This window comes from Hakea prostrata, chromosome 6 (assembly GCF_041222555.1).
Source record: "Hakea prostrata isolate BN-2017 chromosome 6, UWA_Hpros_2, whole genome shotgun sequence".
NCBI lineage: Eukaryota > Viridiplantae > Streptophyta > Magnoliopsida > Proteales > Proteaceae > Hakea > Hakea prostrata.
In genome coordinates this window covers 5,567,467-5,590,628 of record NC_142605.1, presented here as the reverse complement: position 1 = coordinate 5,590,628, position 23,162 = coordinate 5,567,467, and the positions used below count along the sequence as shown (strand labels likewise).

General features: G+C 38.7%; 1 protein-coding gene across 2 annotated transcripts in view; it reads right to left on the bottom strand.

Annotated features, from left to right (window-relative positions):
- The window catches only part of ACDO1 (Protein kinase superfamily protein), a 111,546-nt gene that overhangs the window by 47,128 nt on the left and 41,256 nt on the right, over positions 1-23,162 (bottom strand). For both annotated transcript variants that reach the window (XM_089158472.1, XM_089158474.1), the window contains exons 6-11: positions 22,780-22,944; positions 22,394-22,534; positions 22,041-22,220; positions 19,498-19,693; positions 13,478-13,605; positions 1,210-1,281 (exon numbers count right to left, since the gene is read on the bottom strand). In XM_089158472.1, the coding sequence (XP_089014598.1) occupies positions 1,210-1,281; positions 13,478-13,605; positions 19,498-19,693; positions 22,041-22,220; positions 22,394-22,534; positions 22,780-22,944 (882 nt within the window). The remainder of the gene's footprint in view (positions 1-1,209; positions 1,282-13,477; positions 13,606-19,497; positions 19,694-22,040; positions 22,221-22,393; positions 22,535-22,779; positions 22,945-23,162) is intronic.

The following is a 23,162-nucleotide window of genomic DNA, read 5'->3' as shown; positions in this document are numbered from 1 at the left end:
TCTATTTCCTTTATTATTTCAGTTTTGTAGTTAAGACTTTTTTCTTTTTAGCATAGGGGTCTATTTTGGGGACGGTTTCTAATTTGGGTCCTAGTTTGAGTTTGAGACCATGTCAGCCAATGTGTCTATAAACATAGATGTAATTGCTCAATTAAGCCATGAATTGAATCTTAAGTCATATTTATTGCTACCAGTGAGGTACAATGGCATAGCATGGTGGTGTGACCACCTGCCCCATGCGCCACCTTGTTCCTCTTATACTTTTTTTTTTTTTTTTTTTACCTTCTAAATTCCCCAGCTCTGGAGACCATTTTCCTTTTTATTTTTTATTTTTTTTATTTTCATACCCACCATTCCCCCAAAACCAAATTTCAAAGTTGAATAGACACCAATCTAACTATTAAGACAGCAACAGATTTAAGGGATCATCACCCTCTCTCTAAGTTAAATCCCCATTTACCACTATAACCCATGTTCTTGTGTACCCAGAGAAATCGCCGCCAAATCTTGAAACCCTAAAGCCTAACCTTCTGAATTGAGATCCTAAAAGTATGGCCCCTAGTTGATCCTCTTCATTTTAGGGCTGCATTCCACAAAAAGGAGACAAAAGGGAGACAGGCATCAACCATTGTAGGAGAAAGGACTGAGTGCAAAGGCAATGAGAACAGGCTCTCAAAACTGACTCATTATCCATGACAGACCTTATATTTGTTTGCATGAACAGTGACTAATAACACAAGTCAGAGTGGTATCCTCATCTAAGATGCAGTCACGCAACAACTACCCAGTACTATCTATTAGTATAAAGCTTTTCAAATATGAAACAGTAATAAAATTAAAAGGATAATGAAAAAAAGCTAGTATGTTCTTTTCTTAAAACCCAGGGAAACGTGTATATTTCAAACTGGAACATACATAGTCAACATTGACATTTCCCAAACTATGAATATTCTAGTTTTGCAAAATTGAGGGATTATACATAGCCAACATTGACATTTCCCAAACTATGAATATTCTAGTTTTGCAAAATTGATCGATTAACAATGGTCAAGAAACCAATTAAGATAGTGAGCTCAGTAAGTTCCCTCACTGAACCTCACATTGATCTGTATATAGATAGCTATCATAGACACAAGAAAATAGACAAATAAGAATGGAAAATCAGAAGCACTTTCTGAAAAAAAAAAATACTGGAAGTCTGTAACTGACCTGTATGAGGCGTTCGCGGAGTGCAGGGTTAGGATCTGTCAAAAGACGCTTGGCAACATATGGGTAAGCAACCTAGAACAAGAACATCAATGACTGAATGAGATATTCTCAGTATCTGTAGAACAGGATCATCACTACCACTTGTAAGCAGGATAGAAAATGCCAAAACAACATCCATTATCAGATTATGCAAAGATGGACATTGCTTTCTGAGACAGAAATACAGAAAGGCATGCACTCCATCTGGACTGATATATCTTTATATAATTATATTATAAGTAGCAGATGCATGGATAACATATCTATAAACTCATACAAATTGTATTTTGACATTGGGAAGAAAAAAAATTACATGATTAAGCCACCTAGAATATTAACATCATTGACTGAATGAGATTCTGTTTATCTGTAGAACAGGATCATCACCACCACTCGTAAACAAGATCAAAATGCTGAGAAATTTCTGTCATAAGATTGCATAAAGGTGGAGATTGCTTTGTGGGTGATCCAAACAAGGGCTTACCCCCTGGCTGAAACCCTAGAGTGTGGGCTCCAAGGCCACTCCAAAGTGGCTTACCTAGGGCTGGCAGAACCCTCTTAGATGGGTATTTTGGTCCATCTCAGCCCTACATACATGCTGAAATTAATTTTCAAAGTCTTCAAAGAGTCTTGATTAGTTAGTAGTCTAGTTTAAGCTAAAGATGAGCTCTTGCGTCCTTAGGAATCATACTTTAAGAACGACTCTTACAAGTCCTCATTTACAAGAAGAGTTCCTATTCTTTATGTTGGAGTCTTAGTGTCTTAGGAGGAATCTATTTTCAAAGAGATTCCATTAGATGTTTAGTTTAAATTAATGTCTTTATTTGTGTGGTTGAGGTTAATTGTAAGGGAGGTCCTAAACTATAAGGGTTTCCCAATTAGGTTGGAGTCTCTAGTAGCTATAAATAAGTCTAGTCTTTCATTGTAATCTTTAAGTCTGATTATTTGAAAAAAATTGATTAAGTCAAGGATCGTGGCCTTGTTGAGGGGGCCACTGTTGAGTCAAGATTGGGAGTTCTTCTTCAAAAACCAGTTCCTTCTTCAAGCTCTAGCACTAATGTAAGAGAAACCCTAGAAACTAGGGGACCTACAAAGTGGGTTACTAGACTCTTAGAATTAAATACCTATTCTTGACAGATAGTAAAGAAAGGAATTTATAGCACTTTGAAATCTGATTAATCATGCATGTAAGACAGCTAAAGTAGAGAAATAAACACAATAAGTCTTACTGGTAAGCACAACTAACAAGAATCAATAGGGAAACAAGGGTATGGGGATCTTGGCACCACAACACTAAATTGAATGCAAGGGTATTATGAAACTTAAAGAAAATAGAGCTATCCCAATCAATATCAGATTTCTAACAAGGAATTCAACAATTAACAATATAAAGGGAGTCTTGGGAAGTTTTTGTTTTAAACAAAACTACTGCCAAAGAATAAATGAGAAATATTTTGGGAGAGATAATGTTAACTGCTGATCCTAGCTACAAAACAGGGGTTAGAAAGTATTTAGGAACATAAATAAGAGAAAGAAAAAAAAATTGAAATAGTGGTGAATCCTAGGAAGGAAGAAAAAAATATTTTGAAGTAATGCTATATCCTAGGAAAGAGAGTAGGTGATAAGAGAGAGGGAGAGAAAGAAAAGAAACAAAGAGAAGGGAAGGGAGACTAACAAAAGAAAACTAAACTGCCGTAAAAGGGAAAGAGGGAAGAAGAAAAAAATAGATTTTTTTCTGCCAAAAAAAAAAAAGAACCGTGGGGTTTGGGGAAGAAGAAGAAGATTTCCAGGTCCTTTTCAAGAAAAAAAAGAGAGTAGATCTTTGTAGAGGAGAGCAAGGGGAATTTCTCTAGTGGGAAACAAGGGTGAAAGGATGAAAGAGAGCTTACCTGGAGAGAGGGGGAAGAACTAGTACTGCCAAGAGAGAGAGAGAGAGAGCAGCGTGAGCTTCTTTTCTAATTCTTTTCTTTATTCATTGATTCCCAAAAATGAATTTCATACAAGGTTTAAATAAAAAAAATTAATCCCTCACAACCCTACATGTTTAATTCCCAAAATAACCCCAACTAAAGTTGTAAATATAACCCAAACCCAAAATAATTCAAAATTGGGCCAAAATAGACTCTAGGCCCAACCCATAAATACTCAAACATGAAATAAAAATATTTCAGTAGTAAACTACTACCCAACCGACTAAGACTAAGAAAAATAACATGACAAATTGCTTATGAGCAGTGTTCCTCATTGAACCATAGGATCCTAGCAATCCAATAACCTCCGAACTCATCATCCATCCACACAAATGTTGTCGTGGGATGATCTCTACATCGGCGTCGCTGGTAAACTCGGAACTGCTCACTGATGTCTTCATCAAGCACTCTTCTTCCAGTCTCCAACAACTTCCTGAAATTACAGAAGCCTCCAAGTAGACCAACCCTCACTTGAAGAACACTTAGAAACCTATTTCAATAGGGGACAAGATCAGAGACGAGGCGCAGACCACCACAAGGTCAAATTAGAGTTGAAGTAGTTCAAAAAATTCCTAGATCCACAACTTTTCTATGATCAGAGAGCCGCCCTGGACGACTACTTTGATTGGTATGATCTTTCAGAGGATAGAAAAATGTGGCAAGACAAAACTAAGTTGGTTAGAGCGGCCACAGATTGGTGGGAGCACCATGAGAGACAGTTGTACTACAAGGGCAAAGAACCAACCACATGGAACCAGATGTAGAAAGAACTCACTGAAATGTACCTTCCAGAGCACTATAATGTTAGACTCCAAGGGCAGTTCCACACCCTCAAACAAGGTACCATGTCTCTAGTTGACTACATACAACAGTTCGATTCCTTAGCATCCGAAACAAGCACCAGAGAAAGCAAGCTTCAAACCATGATTAGGTTCAAACTCAGACTAAAATTGGGTATTCAGTTAGCAATGGGAGTCACAGATGTAGTAGATTTAAGAGACCTCTTTGACAAAGCCCTTTGTGTAAAGTCCCTCTTGGCGCAAAAGAAGCAAAGCAGTGAGGACTTTAGAAGAGACCCACCAAGTGCCAAACCCGACACTCCCCACAACATCTGTAGCACCAAAGGTGTCAAACCCTATCAGAACAGAGAACCATGGGACCGTCTTTGGTAACAACTCTGGTGAGTGTTTCTATTGTTGTGAAAGATGACACTTCCCTGGAGAGTGTCGTAATAGGAGAGGATTTGCAGTTCTAGATGAACACCAGTAAGACCCAGATCCAGATTTTGAAGAGACCCATGAGTGTCCAGCACTAGACCTTGAGGATGCATAGTGAGGACTGCTTCGATCCAAAGGCCCAACTCAACTTAATCTTCAGAATCCTAGTGGCAACTACTGAAGAAGACAACTGAAGACGAAATCCAATTTTCCACATGACTACAGGCATAAGAATTCATTGCATAAACAATCGTGGACAGTGGTAGTAGCATCAACGCGGTCTCTGAAAGTTGCATACGGAGAGTAGGACTCAAGCTAGAGAAGCATCCCCATCCGTATAAGGTGTCTTCGCTAAATGATGCTAGGATGGATGTTTCAACTAGGTGTCTAGTCCCCGTGATGTAAACCCAGGTTAAGGGTGATATGGAGAGTTTATGTCTGACCGGGTTCATACCTGGTCCGACCCTCGACCCCGGTCGAGACGGAGAAAACCGAATCGCTCCCGAGCGAACCGGAACCAGAAGATGGCTTGCTGAAGAAGAAAGATTATTCTGCTGCAAGCGTGCCCTAATCTTACTTATGGATTAGGGTAATCACCCTGATGACAGCAGACTCAAACTGACGGCTGCGGATAATCATCATCAAAGGGATAACTATCGCATAACCTAACGGTTATCTCAGGAGTCCTCTACTAGCACAAACTAGTAGAAGTCTATCGCTCAACGGATCTTATTGATAAGATCCAATGACTACCCGAAGAAGGCTCGAGTGCATCCAACGAAGGAGATTCGAAGGTACACTCTATATAAACCTCACTACCATACAAGGTGAGGGAGGGATCAATCGATCAAAAAGAATACTATCTGAGACTCAGGTTCAGATACATACTGATAGATCCAAACTATCAGCGTCCTGCTATCTAGATCACCTTTCCCGTTTCTTCATTCATTAGCTCTGTGCTTCTAGCAAAGCCGTCTGTGATTAAGTTCATCAACTGACTTAGCCTTCGGAGGTGGACTCCCGACCCCAGCGGTCGAGCCACATCTGACGCTTTCGTTTTGCAGGACATCACGTGGAGATCCAAGGGCTGAGCAGATTTTGGACGCATCAAAGGGTTATCTTCAAGATCTTCCAATTAAATTCCAACACTTAACTGAGGTCTCTGGAGACTTCAGTTGATGGATTTAGGGATCTAAAACCCTACTGGAATGGGTAAACAGAACTGAAGTTTGATGGATTTCAAGTTTCAAATTTGAATTTTGAAACTTAGGGTTTTGGCTATGGTTGGGAAGAGGCTAGGGCTTGCTGGTTCTGTGGCTGTTAAGGCTGTTTGATGGCTTTCTGTAGTTCCGAATTGATCTAAGAAGAAAGGGATGGAAATTGGGAAGTTTCAGATTTCCAGAAATTTTGAAATTTCTGCAACTTCTCAACAAAGAAGATTAAGTGCAGAAATTCCCAAACTCAGAAAAGAGGGGCTGGTTTGGGAAAAGGAGGTTAGGAGTGGCTTCTACAGGCTACTACGACTCTGGAGAGGGAAGTAAGGAAGGTTTGGGGTTAGGGATCAGCAAATCCTAAGTGGGTTAGGACTTGCTGTCGCAGGGAAGAAGGGTTGCAGGAAATTCTGGTTTTAGGGCAAGAGGATTATTTGGGAAGGGAGCTGTAAGAGGATGTTCTAAGGCTTGGTGCGACTCTAGAGGAAGGGGATTGGGGTCTAAGGGGGCTGGGGAAGTAGGTTTAACAGTGGGGGAGGGGTGCTGATATTGCAAGAAACAGGAAGAGGGGAGGGGAAGGCTACAGTTGGGTCTGGAGTACTAGGGGAAGGTTGGGGGAAGGATTGTACTTACTTGAAGTTGGTTGCCGTTACAGGAGCTGCAGAACGAAACTTGAAACATTGCAGGAAAAGAAGGAAAAAAAAAAACACTAACACTAGAAAGGCTATTTATAGCCTGAACAAAAGACTCTGACTCCTATTGGGTTACCGAGACTGCCAGGGTCCCACCACAACTTAACTTGGACTTTGACAAAGGTATCTAGTTACTATGCGATCTCAGCCCTTGGGTTTGAGATCACACTAAAGTCAACTAATACTAATTAAATAACAAACAAACTGGACCCAAAAGGAAATTGAAGTTTCCTAATTTAGGTTTTCCTAAAAAATTGAACTTCTTAAAAGGAAACAATGCTTTACAACTCTATGACTCTTTTCAAAATAAACTAAACTACTGGACTTTGGTCTTCATTATAGCTCGATTGAAGGGTAGGAATTGACCATTACCTCTGGGATGGATTTGGCCTCCCTGACTCTAGTTGGGCTTGCCCCCCCCCCCTCTTTTTTGTTGGGGGGGGGGGGGGGGCGTCCAACCCAGGATACATCACCTAGTCACCTTACACTCCTATTCTGACGAGATACGTTGTGTTGTAGTACCCACAAAGATGGTTGATATCATTCTAGGAAGACCATGGCTTTACGACAAAGACATCACTATCCCTTGCCATGAGAACAAGTGCATCTTTGAGTATCAAGGAGAGAAGATAATTCTACTACCCCTCAACATTGTTGAAGATGCCAAGAAAAGCCAGGCCATGTGCACCAATCAGAAGGACACCACTAGGAGCACACACATCATGGTGGCCAAGACCGATGGTTTCCACTTATTCGAGGGATTGAACATCAAATTGATTTATTACTTGACGCTTCCATTCCAAACTGACTTGCCTACCAAACTAATCCCAAGGAAAGAAAAGTATTACAAAGGCAGTGAATTGATTGAAAAAGGAGTACATAAGGGAAAGCATGAGCTTGTGTGTTGTGCTAGTGATCTTAGTTCCTAAAAAGGATAGGACATAGAGAATGTGCATTGATTATTGTTGTCTATTTCGATGATATGCTCATTTATAACATTGATAAAGATGAACATATAATGCAATTAAGATCAGTTTTAGAAGTACTAAGAAAAGAAAATCATTTGCTAATCTTAAGAAATGTACCTTTTGCACCAATAAGCTTGTCTTTCTTAGTTTTGTTGTGAGTGCACAAGGAATACAGGTAGATAAAGAAAAGATTCATACAATCCAAGAGTGGCCAACAACCACTTCCGTATGTCAAGTAAAAAGTTTTCAAAGCTTGGTGAGTTTCTATAAATGTTTTGTTTAGGACATTAGGAGCATTACAACAACCTTGGCAGAAGTCACCAAGAAGAATGTTTCATTCAAATGGGGGGATGACAAAGAATGCATTCGAAACTTATTAAGGAAATGCCATTAATTGTTCTACCTAACTTTTCTAAAATGTTTGAAATTGACTATGATGCTTTAAGTATAGGCATTGGAGGTATTTTAATGCAAGAGGGAAGATTAGTTGCAAACTTTAGAGAGAAATTGAGAAGGGCAACTCTAAACCATCCCACTTATGACAAAGAATTGTACGCACTAGTTCGTACTCTAGAGACTTGGTAGAATTATCTTTGGCCTATGGAGTTTGTGATTCACACTGATCATGAATCCTTGAGACACTTTACAAGCCAACACAATGTCACAGATTGAAAGCTTGCCCAAATATAAACCCAATGGGCCTCACTTATGAGGGCCACATGGCCTGGTCCAAAAGAACTCCTATTGGGCTAAGAGTCTTAGACTAGCACATTTATCTAGAAGATCCTAGCACTAAAGGGGAAGACTAGAAAGATCTAGCCATGGTTATCAAAGCGTCCGCCTAGGCGCACCTAGGTGCGCCTAAGCAGCCGCCTAGGCGGCAAAGCGGTTTTTGAACCGCTTAAATTGTTGCCGCTTATCTAACGAGCTGATTTCTTGCCGCTTTTTTGCTTGGGCACTACTGTTTTGCCACCTTTTGCGCCATATTGCCGCCTAGATGCTAAAGTAACCGTTTTTTTTACATTTTGTAATTTGTGCATATTATTATTATTTTTTTTTAAATCAAAATTTATTCTACAATGCCGTATATAAATTTAAATATGTGAGCCATTTCAGAATCGAGGCCCAATTTGCAAATGAACTTCGAGGCCTAAAGTGCTTGTCAGCAACAGAATGTGAAGCATGAGCCATATTCAACATTGATAATCAATGAATCATTAAATAAACAATGACTTGGAAATCGGAATAATGAGATCTATTAATTTATCATGTCGGCACTGTTTGGTTAAAAAAAGGGAAAAATGGATACATCAATTCTGATTACTGATGTATGCACAAGACTACAAGACACTTATTTGGCATTACACTATCATAGAGGTAAGTAAGAATGTAAAATTACTACTTTCATATTCATTTTTTACATTGATTACTAATATAGTACATACTACATAATTATTGTTATGAATCTTATGATGCTTGATGAGATGATATTATGTTTTTAATCTTTTTTTGGATAATTTTTCATAATTGTGTTTCTTGAATGTTTTTTTATTTTTATTTTTATGAATGTGATTGTTGAATGTTTGTTTAGGACTTTAGTTTATTATAAAAAATATTTGTATTAAAAAGTAGTTATATTAAAAATATTGACTAAACCGCTTTTGTCGCTTTATTGCCGCCTAAGCGCCGCTTAGTCGCCTAAACGCCAAGACGGATCCCCAATCGCTTTGGTCGCTTTGCCGCTTTAATAACCTTGGATCTAGCCTTAGTAAAATATCTAGCTTCAAGAAAACTTTCCTAGAAATATCTAAGAACTAGAATGTTCTCCACCGTTGGATGGAGGACACTTTTACAGATCCAAACCATTCATTGTAAAGTAGAGTGCCTGTAAATAGGATTGATCTCATTATGTAGAGGCATAAAGTAATTAAGTACAAAGCTTGTAAGTGAGTTCCCAAGTAATAGAAAGCTTCATCTCTCAAACTCTCTTCCAAGTCTCTCCTCACTCTTTTAGTGGTGTTGAAGACTGACTTAGGACTAGCAGGGTGCTAAGTGCCGGTGCAGTTAGCTAAGTGAAAGACTAAGGGTGTGATGACAAGCTAAGTAGGAGACATACCCAATGGGTGGAATCCATTAAAACATTCCCCTAGTTATCAGATATAAACAAGGTAAGAATAATGTGGTAGTTGATGCACTCTCTTGAAGGTATGTCTTAATCTCCACTCTTGATGCAAAATTACTTGGTTTTGAACACGTTATAGAATTGTATCCTTTCAACCAAGATTTTTTTGAAAAGTATAAGAATTGTGAGAAGAAAGTCACCTGGAGAATCTGGAGATTCTTTAGGGATGAGGGTTTTCTATTTTTGAGAAAATAAATTATGTCTGTCTAATTGCTTGTTACGAGACTTTATGGCAAGGGAATCCCGTGGTGGAGGTCTACTGGGACATTTTGGAGTTGCTAAGACACTGGCCATTTTGTAGGAACACTTTTATTGGCCAAACAGGAAAACAGATGTTTAAGGAATTTGTGGAAGATGTGTAACCTGTAAACAAGCAAAATCCTGAGTGCCACCCCATGGACTATGCATCTCACTACCCATCCCTAGTGAACCCCATGTTGATATTTTATAGACTTTGTTTTAGGTTTGCCTAGGAGAAACCATGGTAGCAGTTCAAGTTTTGAGGTTGTGGATACATCTTCAAAAATGACACATTTTATTCCATGTCATAAAACAGATGATGCCTCACATGATGCTAATTTATTTTTTTAGGGAGATTAAAAGATAACACCGTATGCCTAGGACAATTGTCCCAGATAGAGATGCTAAGTTCTTGAGTTACCTTTGGAAAACTTTGTGGTGTAAATTGGGGACTAAGCTATTAGTTTCCACTACATGTCACCTACAAACAGATGGTTAAACTGAAGTAGAAAATAGGACTTTGTTCATTTTATTGAGGGCTTATCACTAAAAAAAATATCAAAACATGGGAAGAGTGCCTACCACATGTTACTGTTCATTCTGCTACTAAATTCTCACCCTTTGAAATTGTATATGGATTTAATCCCTTAACCCACCTATTGGATTTCACTCCTGGTGTGACCAAGCCCAGAAAACTAGGGCCCATCAAAACTTGGACCAAAAACTTGCCCCAAGTGCACCAAGGAGCTGGCCAAATCCTCATAAGTGCAATTTGGTCACTTTCCCAACTCTAAACACCAATTGGATCCAATAAATTTCACAATATTTTTAGGATCCTATATCTATTTTTTGGTTTTCAATTGAATTAGTACTTAAGAGTCTTTGATTGAGAGGAGTCCCAATTGGAATACCAATTTTCAAGTAGGATTCCTTCGGGAAGTTGGTTACTTATTTTTTTCAATTACTTTGTTGACCAGAAGGTTACTAGAAGGCTGCTTTCTAGTTTGTTTATTAAGTTGTTGAGTTGTAAAAGGAATCCCAATCCAAAGTGGATTCCCTAGTTTGAGTCCAATTAAGTTTCATAGAGTGAGTCTTGGTCTGTTTCTCTCGAGTGTAGGGCTGTATAAAGCCCCTACCTCAATGTAATCGAATTGATAAGAAATCAGAGACTTCGAGTCATGGGAAGCTAACCCGCTACCTGGGTTTGAGGGTTTGAGAGTGCTTGATCAAATTCTGCATTTCATCATCATCATCATCTTCTACTTGCCTGTGGCAGCTTTGAAGTTTCATCCAAACCAGGAGCAACTCAACCAGCCCTTCCCCTCACACCCTACCCCTAGGATCACACCTCTCTCCTCTCTTCTCTTATCTCTAAAACCCTAACCAGACCTTTAAGTCGCAGAATTGTCATGGACCTCATCTTCTTCATAGAAACCCTAACCCTAATTTCATTAAAGACCTAATAACTCCTCAAACCTTAATTCAAAGACTAGACCCTTTTAGGACTAGCATCCCCACCCCTTACCCTACCTTCAATCACTACCCTAACCCTAGAAACCTTAGAATTCTTAAAACCTAGAAAATCGCAAAATGCCAACCCATAAAATTTTGCAATTACAGGTTAGGAAACCAAATATTTTCTCTTACATTCTGACCTAAATCTTATCCTAAACATAACCCTAAACCTTCCCTTCCAATACCCAAGGTTTGGAACTCAACCTACCCAGCAGCAGGGCTTTCGGAGTGTTTTAAGTACAGTTGTATTGTTCATTAAGATTCTGATTTGGACAGCAGGGACCCTAACCCTAAGTGACCTATTGAGAGGACATCTGACAGATTAGCTGCTGTCTCTAATTTCAGACGTTGACAGTAGTATTATAAGCCTAAAATTCCTGCTGTCCTTTGAGATTTCACCCCAAACAGAAAGATAATCAACCCCAGGGTGCCAGATGCATTCTTAGAAAAGATCCTATGAAGTAAACCCAGTTTTAGGGTTAGGGTTTTGAGGAATTTTCCCTAAAATGAAGGGCTGCCCAGAATCTTCCGGTAAAGAGAATGATTATTCTATGGCGTTAGGGTGGTTCTAGCCACTTGAACCTTGCGGTAACACAAAGTCCAGATCTGATCTTTAACACAAAGGGTTTGAAAAACAGGGTTTTAGGGTTAGGATAGGTTAGGTCTAGGGCTGGAACTAATGAAAAGTATTATGTTTTATTTTACAAGTTAGGTTTGTATGTTTCAAGGCTTCTAGGGTTGAGTATGGAATGATTCAAGGATTCGGTTAGGCTAGAAGTAACTCTAATTTTGTTGTTTTACAATTTCAGAATTAATCCTTTTAAGGCATTGGTTCAGACTAGGTTTTTTACTTGGCTTAGGAATCCTGGTTAGGGTTAGCGCTTGGTCCGATTGGGTTGAAATTAGGAAGGAGGGTCACTAAGGTTATGGGGATGATATTCCTAAAGTTTGGGACAGATCTAACGGTTAGATTGTCAAAAATCTGACCTTGAATTTTAGGTTTAAGAAAAGGTCCAAAAATTCCAGAAAGATTTTGGAAAATAAAAAGGAAGTATATGGGGGAGTTGAGGAGAAGCTTGCGGGTGTTCTAGAACAAGAGGGAGGTGAGGGAAGGGGGTGGACTGCTGTATGTACTTGATTCAAGCTGTAGTTGCTATCAACGGCTACTGGAACTTGCTGAGGAAAAATGCTAGAGAGGTTGCTGATTATTGAAGAAGAATGCTTTCTAAAAATCTGCCATGGCCCCCTCAAACAGGAATCACCGTCCTCCAAACTCAATTTCTTATTCACATAATCAGACTTGAGAATTACAATGAGCAATAAGGCCTATTTATAGCCTTTACAAGAAAAAGAACTTGACTCAAACTGTGAGACTCAACCAAGACTTGGAGACTAACTTACCTATCACCTAAATAACAAATAAAAGACTGACTTATCTATAAGAGTCCTCTTTAAAGAGAGAATCCTTACCTAAGTAAATCACAAACACTAATAAAGACAAATTATAATCAAAAGCAAACTCCTAAAAGATAGGAACCCTTCTTAAGGAGCCTTTTCTTATCCACAACTTAACTAAAGGAAACCAACTCAAACACAACTCAAATAAGAATTTAAAATGCATTGAGACTCTTTTAAACTTCTAGAATTCCATCAGAAAAATAGGATTCAAAATACCCAAAATGCCCCTGTACTAGGGTTCAGCCAGCTTGCTTGGGTGGACCCTTCGACAGGCGGGAGTAATCTGTGTTCACATCCTGCTACTGGCCCTGTAATCCAAGGTTACATCACTCCTTTACCTTTATGGGAACAAGGGAATTTAGATAGTGAAAAAAAAAGCTATATCTGTTAATGACGGTCCCTTTCAAGTCCGGAAGCATGTCAATGACAATGCCTGCAAGCTAGACTTACCAGGTGAGTATAATGTTAGTGCCACTGTTAATGTCACTAATTTAAGTGCTTTCAATGTACGTGACGTTAAAAGGAGGGGAAGGATGCAAATCATGGCACAAAAGGAAGAATGTTCAGCCTTTCTGTTGTTGGGAGGGTGTGGGGCATTGACTTTTCGGTAAAATATAATTTTGTCCTAGAGTTCTATAAATTTTCTGCAGGACTAGTTAAAATATCAGAAACATGTCCTTTTCAATACTACAGAACTTGCAAGTATGAAATCCAATATTTTTCAAGATCTCCAGTTAAAAAAAAAAAAAAAAAAAGCAGTAAAGATCTATCCTCACCTCAAGAAATTTAAAATCTGGCTTCAATGTGAAACAAATGCCTTCTTGAGTCAATAAAGAACGAATAACAAGAGAAAACCTCTCTGGGATTCGTATTGGATACTGGTAAACCAGCTGATTGAATTTCCCTGCAGAAAGTGAACCATCCATATTGTAAAATTCAAGAATTTAAATCCAGGACACTTCAGAAGTATACTACGTTGTACATAAGAAAGAACATCTTATCCAATAACTCCGATTACAGAGAGAAAAATGATTATGTGGTCCACGAGAACTCAAGTCGAGCAACATATCTACTATTTCCTTTTACTTTTTTCAATTCAATTCAAGTCTTCCACCAAATCCTCAATTTAGTAATTTTATACCACTAATCGATTGGAAGCATGGGATCCATAAATAGGAATGATTTATGCTAGTTGTTACTTGTAAGGATACATATATTCCCACTTGAGAATTTTCTGAAAAGAGGCTGGAAATTCTATTTTGTAGGTCCAACCAAGCCAACTAAACATAATAATTGGTGATAAAAGATACTGACTCCCCCACCCCCCCAAAAAAAAAAAAGGAATCTACCAAAATATCCTACTTTTTGCTCTAAGTATTGATAATCAAATCTTTCTTTACTAGGTAAAATGAAAATGTCGGTTGAGTGGGATAACTACAAATCCAACAGCCCAATTGTCAAAAGACTAACATGTTGCATAACCTGTCAAGTCATCAAACATCAAACCAAACTGCATTTCCTCGATGGGACTGCAAAATGGGTCTTTTGGTTCTGACTTAAATGTAAGAACCCATACCATATCAGGATTGACAACAAAGTGAAAATTTCCAGAATTAAGCGAAAACAAGCATAACCAAATCAACACAAGAAGTCAACATATAAGTGTGGTTGAGTGTCTCTTTTGTTGGATAGAATCAATGCTGCTAAACTCAGCCACGTCTGACAGTTTAATCTGCATGTTAAGGTTGCACTGGTGGGTGATGAGCACATTTATGTGCGAAATCTTAGGGCATAAAGCATTGCATTTTACACACTTAAAATAGAGCTACCTTGGGTTTTTTGTCGCGTTTGCGAGTCTTAGAATTTCAGTGTGTAAATCAAAACAGAATGCACAGATTCGATCAGGCATGTCTGGGTAGCCAGCAAGTAAATACTACTGCAAATTTGACTCAATTAAAACAGATGGATCGCAAGATCTACCACTAAATACCATAATAGAAACTTGAGTGTTGCAAATCAAAATATCAATCAGCAGTGCTTCAAAATGGGATCAAATGAAGGCCCCGTGATGTAGACCTTGGGCTACAAGTCTACAACAATCATTGATTTCTGATGATCACAATATCAGCTACAGAGGTGTTTTAAAATTATAAAGTAAGGTGATGTGGAAAAGAACCAGGGCCGAAAAAGGACATAGGGTGATAGCCCCGCACCATTTTGCACCACTATAGTAGAGTCAACATAGGCTTTTGTTGCATCTAGTATGTTTAGAAGGATCCTAAATCTATTTTTGTTTTTGAACTAGGCTGAGTTCAAGATAAGTTATTGAAAAGTCCAAGTTAGGTTAGGATTCCCAATTAGTAACGGACTCCCCTAGTCACAATCCACTTTTTACAGGGTGTCCATATCTACTTTTATTTTTCAATTTGCACCATCCTAGGATGAGTTATAGTAGAGTCCTCATCTAAATGTGAGTCCTTTGTGGCTGCTGTGTGATTGAAAATTTCTGCAGAATTTTGGAGCTTTTATCTTCCCCTTGCCTACTTCAAGTAAATATAAGAAACCCCTGCCCCTGCCCCTTTCCCTCTTCTCCTCCCATCTGCAGCCTTCCCCATCCCCAAACCCTAAAACCTGCACCTACAGCCCCCCCCCCAAACAAAAAAAAATCACACTTCACCCTCCTCCTCTCCCTAACCCTGCAGCAGCAATGCAGCATTCCTTCCCCTCCCTAATTCCTATTCTCTAATCCCCTTCCTCCCCCAGCACAAGATCTTCCTTCCCAGTCCCTCTCTTCACTTTTTCTTATTCTTTGTCTTCTTCTTCCTTGCAGCAGTTCTCGAATTTCCAAATTATAAAAACAAGAATTTCTCCTGTATGATAACCCCTAGATCTCCAAAACCCTTGGGTCAATACCTGCCCCCTTTAGGAATCCCCCTCCCTTTCCCCTACTTTTGACTCCCCATCTCAGCCTTCCCCTTATTCCTAAAACCTTAGCAAAACTTAACTTCATCTTCTTCATCCAAACTCTAGGATCCCTAACCCTACTTTCATTCATAACTTTCAAATCACTCATCTTCCCTAAACCCTCCTTGATGTTCGACCCTAACCCTAGGCTAACTCAAAACCCCAGAGTTCTAGAAACCCTAATTTTGATAACTCTAACCAGGCTTAATGAGGAGATCAAGGTGTGGTTGAGGTTGATGGACTGTGGGTTTGTAAACCATGTTCACTAGGAAGGTCCAGGTTGAATGTTCCTAGCCATGAAAAGGAGACATTCTTTCACCCTGTTATTTTTATGGAGATCCTCCAGGCAGAGTCACGGCAAGGCTTAATGCCTCTTGTTTCTGTGAGTTAGTTCTCACCTTAGCTGATTACACTCCGTTTAATGTATCAAAAAGAAGGGAAAAAATCTGGAAATTGAAATTCAGTCAAATCATATCTTACTCTCTCATCTATAACCCTAAATCAGCTTTGGCTGACCCCTACTCTCCTTTCGATCAACCCCAATTCATAGGCCTTTGGAAACCCTAGTCGTGAGGTGTACTAAGCCCTAATCAGCTGTTGTATTGCATGGAGACCTCATTCAAGGTGATTAAACCCTAATTTATTGCTGATTCCATGGAGTAAGAACCTGAAGGCTGAACCTTAGATTTAGGCTTGCATCCATTCTTAAACCCTAGATCCATGTTTCACATCAAGTGGTATCAGAGCTATGGACAAACCAGCAGTAGTCAAACAGCTTGAGAACATATAGAAGACCCAAACAGAGATGCTAGCTTAATTACAACTTACAAGGGCTTACAACCAAGTCCAGGTTTTGGCAAACAGAGTAACCCATATAGAACAACCGCATAGAGAAAAAGCACAGCACGTTCCTCCCCTACCCCCTAGGGGTTCACTGCCAGATTGTTCTAACCCATCGTGGAGTGACCGGTGAACCACATAGACATAGGTGATGCTCCAATTGGACAAGTGTAGGAATGGCCATACTTGTGAATCTAGGATGGTTTAAGATATAGGAAAGACCACCACATGGGAGAGGCCACCTGTAGACACACCTTACCTTAGAGAACCATATTCGATCCTATTTCAATGGAGACCAGAACAATAGAAGGGGAGCCACCTTCATAAGTTAAAACTTGAATTGAAAACATTTAATGGATCCCCAGATGCCGAAGTGTTCTATGACTGGAGAGCTGCCTAAGATAACTACTTTGATTGGTATGACCTACGAAAGGACAAAAGGATGAGCTAGCCAAGACCAAACTAGTAGGTGCCGCTAAAGACTGATGGAACACCATGGAGAAAGAGTTGTACAATGAGAGTATTAAGCTCATGACTTGGATCCAGATGAAATGGGAACTAATGGAGAGATACCTACCAGAGCATTATAAAACCAGGTTACAGGAACATCTCCACACTATGGAACTGGGTATCATGTTGTTGCTGACTACATCTAGCAGTTTGATTCCTTGACCTCAAGTACAGTGACCAGGGCGAGCAAACTACAGACCATGACTCAATTCAAGCTTGGTCTGAAGTATGATATACAGATGGCTTTAGGTGTGACTGACGTGCAGGATCTCAGAGACTTATTTGATAAAGCCTTGCGAGCTGAAACCCTACTTGCACAAAAGAAACAAAGCAGTTAGCACTACAGAAGAGACCCAATGATGTAACTAGGATTGGCAAGTATAGGGCACCCCATATTTTGGGCCAAAAATAGACCATAAATCATGCAGCACCAAGATCTACCTGAATTCCCAATTTCCCTGTGGGGTGTTTTGGTCATTTTACCACCTCCTTAAGTCTGGAATGGTCCAAGTTAGTTTCCCCATGCTTATAGGAGTTAGAATCTATTTTTGTTTACTCAAATGAGTCAGTAGTTAGAATCTTGATGTGATTAGGAATCCAAGAAGGAATTACATTCCGAATTGGATTCCTTGTCTGAGTAGGAAGTTCACTTGTGCAAGTCTCTCTTCTAGTTGCTAAGCAGAGTTTAAGGTTAAGAAGGAATTCTATTTCAATTTGAATTCCTAATTAGTCTTTGTTTGTTGAGTCCTATTAGAATATGTAAGGTTATAAATAAGCCATTCAAAATGTAAGCAAGGCAGACTGAATTAATAAAATTTGCGAACAGATTTGAAGGAGATTTAAGTAGTGGGTTCCAAGGAGGAACACCATGATTGAGTGCTTGAAGATTTCTGCAATTTATTTCATTCTTCTTCTTCTTCTTCTTCTTAGCTGGGGCAGCTTGGAGACAGAAACTACAACAACTGTGAGTGAACCAGTCCTCTCTTCATTCAAGAGAGTTCACACCCCAGCTCCTCTCCTACCTTTTTTCCCTCTCCAAACCCTTGTGCAAGCTACCCCCAACCCCCTTTCATCCTTGCAATACAACAGTAATCCTCCCTATCCAAAGCCCCTAGAACCCCTACCCTATTCCCCTCCTCTTCCAGTAATAGGATCACACCCCTCCCCTAGAGTCATCCCTACTTCCGTCTTCATCAATAGGCCTTCATTCCATTAGTTTCAAATTTCAGCAATTGATCTTCTTCCTCAAGAAACCATAAACACTAGTTCATCGAAGACAATCAATATCCCTAACCCCTCAATCAAACCCTAGTTTCAAAATGCAAAGTTCTCCTTATAGCTTGACACTTCCAAGGCACTTGGGTCATTTTATGCCTTTATTAGCTTTTGAATTTAATTAGATGATATTAGGATCAGCAGACCCCACACTCTTCATACAAAGAAAGGAGAGTTATTTATTGGTATCTCCTATATTCCTAGGAGAAGTTTAGTTAGATTAGGATTGCTTTGCAATCTATTTAAACACCTTCGGAAGAGTAAAGGAATTCAGTTTACATCAAGAAAACAGGTTTGTGATAGCTCAGCTGGGACCTTTTTCCTCAAAAAGATTGCTGGGAAGTGCTCAACTGGTTTACCAAGCATGTGATCTTGGAGGTTTAGCCTAAGCAGGAAAAATCATCAAGGTCTGGGGCATTCCAAAATCAACAGAGGCTGCCGGACAGTGCTCTACTGGTTTACCAAGGTGGTTGTAGGAGACCTGGAGTCCCAGCCTAGGCATGAAACCTAACACCCCTCCCCGGGCTCCCAAGGTCTGGGACTCACCTTTTTATTAGTTAGAGTTCTTTAAACCCAGAATGACTCCCTAAAAAAATTGATCAAAGATTGCAGCTTTTCCAACCAGTCATCAAAACAGCCTGAAATCTGATAAACAGCTTTCTTTCCCTCCCTCCACTTGATCCAAGCTATTTCCTAAAGTCCTAAAAGCAAGAACCTGATCTGTATGAATCAACCCATTAGATTTCAAGGATCATCCTCCCAACATCATTACCTCCATTCTCTCTAATTTCCATCCCCATCCCATATTCCCATTAGCATAAATGATAAATCCTCCTTTACACATCCCAAGAAAACTACCCCATTTCAAGGGCAAACACCCTTAAGCTATTTTGCCCTATGAAGTTTGTTTTGACTACAAAACCATCACCAACATCATTGTCCCCTTTATTATTAGTTATTACACCATCCAAATCCCATAAAAAGTATACCCAGGACCTCTTCTGAGATCATACATTCATCCATATACCATAACCAGAAATTTCAAGTAACCCTATCTTTTCCCCCATTTGAGTTGATTCTGATCAAGATCTTGGTTAATAGACCATCACTCAATTGAGGCTACATCAGCATAAGCACTTGAACTAGAGAAAATCCATAGCAAGTGAAAATCATATTCTTGTATGAGAACACAAAACATGAAGTGTACCAGTAACACTCCTAAAATTAAAATCAGATAACCCCTTTGCAGATGAATTCTCCCATATTGCTTCTAAAGCTGGAATGATAGGTGAAACATCAGTCCCACTAGCAAGAAAGCCCAGCCTGGTGAAATCATTTGCCATCTCAACATAGTCCTCATTTACAGCATGGACAATAGCATCAATCAAAATCTGTTTATTTTGCTGAAAAAGGAGTAACAGAAAAGTTAGATGTTAAACAGCCTCTTTGCAAATCACTTGCAATACTGATTTAAAGACTGCATGAGGCAATGTTAATTAAAATATAAAAGTGCCAACAATGATCTCACTGCACACACACACACACACACACACAGAAAAAAAAAATTAAGGAGCCTCCAAATAAATGCTTTTGACATTTTTCTGTTGCAGATTCTTGGAATTGCTTATTTGACAAAAGTATAAATAATACACAACATAATATTAATTGAAAAGAATCTAAAGAAAGCCGAACAAATATTATATTTTCATGATATTTTATCTCTTGCAGAGCTTTGGAATTGTTTATTATATACCCTATGACCCTAACATTTTTCTTTCACATTAATGGTTTACAGCTAGAACCTAACTGGCCAATCTGGGCAGTCCATATCTCAAAAGCAGCACTGCATAAAGTAATTACCCTCATGCACTAGGGATGCCCTTTCCTAGAATCTAACTGGAAAATAGATAGATGGATATACAATATACATGCATACTATCCCATGGAGCCATGTATGAAAGCAGGTAGGGAGAAACAGGCCAAGCAGTTGGTTGTGAGTCTTATTAGGTACCAATTTTAGAACAGTTAATCTCATTTTCTTCTAGGCCAAACTTTCACAAGTTTATCAGAGATTTAGCCTCATATTGCACAAATCAAGCATCATCGGCAAGGCTATTCAGTAATAATTCCAACAAGTATGAGATCATTGGAACCTAAGGGGTTCCTTTTTTTTTTCTTTTTTGGCTCTCTGTTGAAATAGTAATGTGCCAATAATAAGTAAACAAAAACACGAGAGCCATGGGTGAAGGTTGACTTTGGAAAGAAAACACTAGCACCATCAGTTTGTGAAAACATTAAATGATTAGAAGTTTTACCATACATGCAGTTTCATTGGGCAATTTCTTTCTATCTGTAGGTTGTATATGGGCAGAAGATTTTATTTACTTGTTAATACATTTTTTTGGCTAAATCTCATTCAATCTGGATTTTCTAATTTATATGGATATGGAATTTGCAGTTTTGAGAAAGGATATGCATAGCCTAGGCCTTGTATCTAGCATGGCCTCAAACAGAACTGATTGAAGGGCAAGAATCCATGTAGTCGACCCCATCTAGCTGGGAAAAGGCTTATTGTCATTGTTGTTGTTGTTGTTTATGGAATTTGCACTTTATGAATGTTGTTCGTTAGTGTTTAAGCTCGTTGAGCTAATCCTCAAATCATGAACCAACTTAGGAAATGTGGATAGAATTTAATTTTTAATTCTGATATATCTGATAAATACATAAATTAAATCCCAACATTAAACACTTTTACCCTCAATCCCTCAATTAATATTTGTTGAATATGTTGAGCCTGCAATTCACCTGACACTACTGGAGGTCATGAGTGGACAACATTGTACCTTGGGCCTTATATAGTAAGTCAGAAATTCTACATTGGACAGATCCTTCCAGTGTATGATTTTTTCTTGGATGAAACCAAGTAGGTGTGAATGGAAAGTTGGACACATACACTAAAGAGATTAACCTTGGAATCAAAAGGTTTTAAGATAAATAGAAAAAAAGTTAAAGAGTGAGTATATGGTGTGTAGATGACTAGATTCAGCAACAATAGGAATAAAAGTGATGCGGTTAAATAAGATGTAAGGAATATACCACAAAGTTAAAAGTTTTATGAGCTTAGGTTCAATCATGAATAAATGACAGAAAAAGAATTTTGCTTCCCCCAAAGGAATAAAATAATGAAGATGAAGTAGAGGGGTGCAAACTGAGTATTGTGTCAGTGATCTATTACTTCAAAACTCAAAAGTAAAAATTTCACCAGTTGGACAACCAGTAATGATAGATGGCAACACAAGAGAAAATAAAATAATGAATGAACAGTTTAGAGCTATACTGGATATATGGCAACACTAGAAAATAAAATAATGAATGAACAGTTTAGAGCTGAGTAAACGCTAGCTCGAACACATGATAAGTCGTAGGAAGGTTGACTGAGAAACGGCCATGTGCAATGGAGGCCTTCAAATATTCCGGTACTGAGGGATGATTTGATCCTAATTGGAGGAGCTAAATGAACCAGGGTACACCTAAAACAACTCTAGAAGCAATAAGGAAAGACATGCATGGGTAAGGACTAGTAACGTGTTTCCATTAGAGCCGATTGGAAAAAGGATCCATGTAGCTTAGTTGAGATAAGGCTAAATATAGTTTAGTACAGATACTCCTGTGTCCAATCTATGACAACATTGTTGTAAATATTTTGAGGTCAGTGGACCTTTAAAAAGAATATCTCAATTTAGCCATTACCTGGCTAAGTATGGCTACATTTCCAAAGTCCACATATGCAATTCGGCCATCACGCATGGCAAAGATATTTCCAGGATGTGGATCTCCATGAAAAAATCCAAATTCTAGTAATTGTCGCAAGGCAGCACTAACTCCAACAGTCAAAAATCCATCTACATCAATGCCTGCTTCTTTTATAGCCTGCAGTGCATGCCATTTGATTTAAGAAAATAAAGGAGAAGGAAGGATTATCAGATAATCCCAAAGAGAGAAAACAAACTTTCAATATATATAGGTGGATACTCCATGAGGTCGAATTTAGGGCAACAGTGTACCAAACCGATACATTTCACCATTAATTTTGACATCCTAACCTGAGGATTAGTGCACCGAATACCATCAATCCATTCCATGACTAAAACACGTCGACCTGAAAGCTTTTTATAAACCCGAGGAATCTTGACAGTAGGATCATTCTTGAAGTTCTCCAGAAAATCCTCAATATTTCTAGCCTCCTAATAGAGCAGTATCAAAAGGTATTAGAAATTGAAAAGAAAGAACTAAAACAACAAAAATAACTACCACGATACCCACTTTACTTGAAATTAATACTCACCTACATTAACAATGTTATAGAGCCAAGACCTAAGAGGCTGTTTTTATTATATACACCTACTACATATTTAGCTTCCAAGAACTCATAAGCATAATAAACTTTGGACCATAACGAAAAATATTGGCAGTGTTTCTAGAAAGTTACCAATGTATAATCCAGTTCCTCTAGAAGCTTCTCACCAAATTCATCAACTATGAGCTCTGCATTGCACCCCAATTTCTGCAGGCTGATTCCATTCAAGAAGGAAGCAAGAGTACGAAACAAGAAAAGATCTCGGTAGATAATAGGTTCTATCTCAGGCCTTTGCACCTGCAAAGTTATCCCAAATTGCATAACGGTTCATGGTTACCATTTAGGACCAATTACCTGAAGATTAAAATAACAAATTATCATCCTAATAAATTAAACTTAATCACATTAAACACAATATGTAATTTGTACAAAGCATTACAGAGAAAATGATATTTCAAGAAACAATAACAACTCTATAAGAAACAATTACATGCCCTAACCATAGACCATTAAAC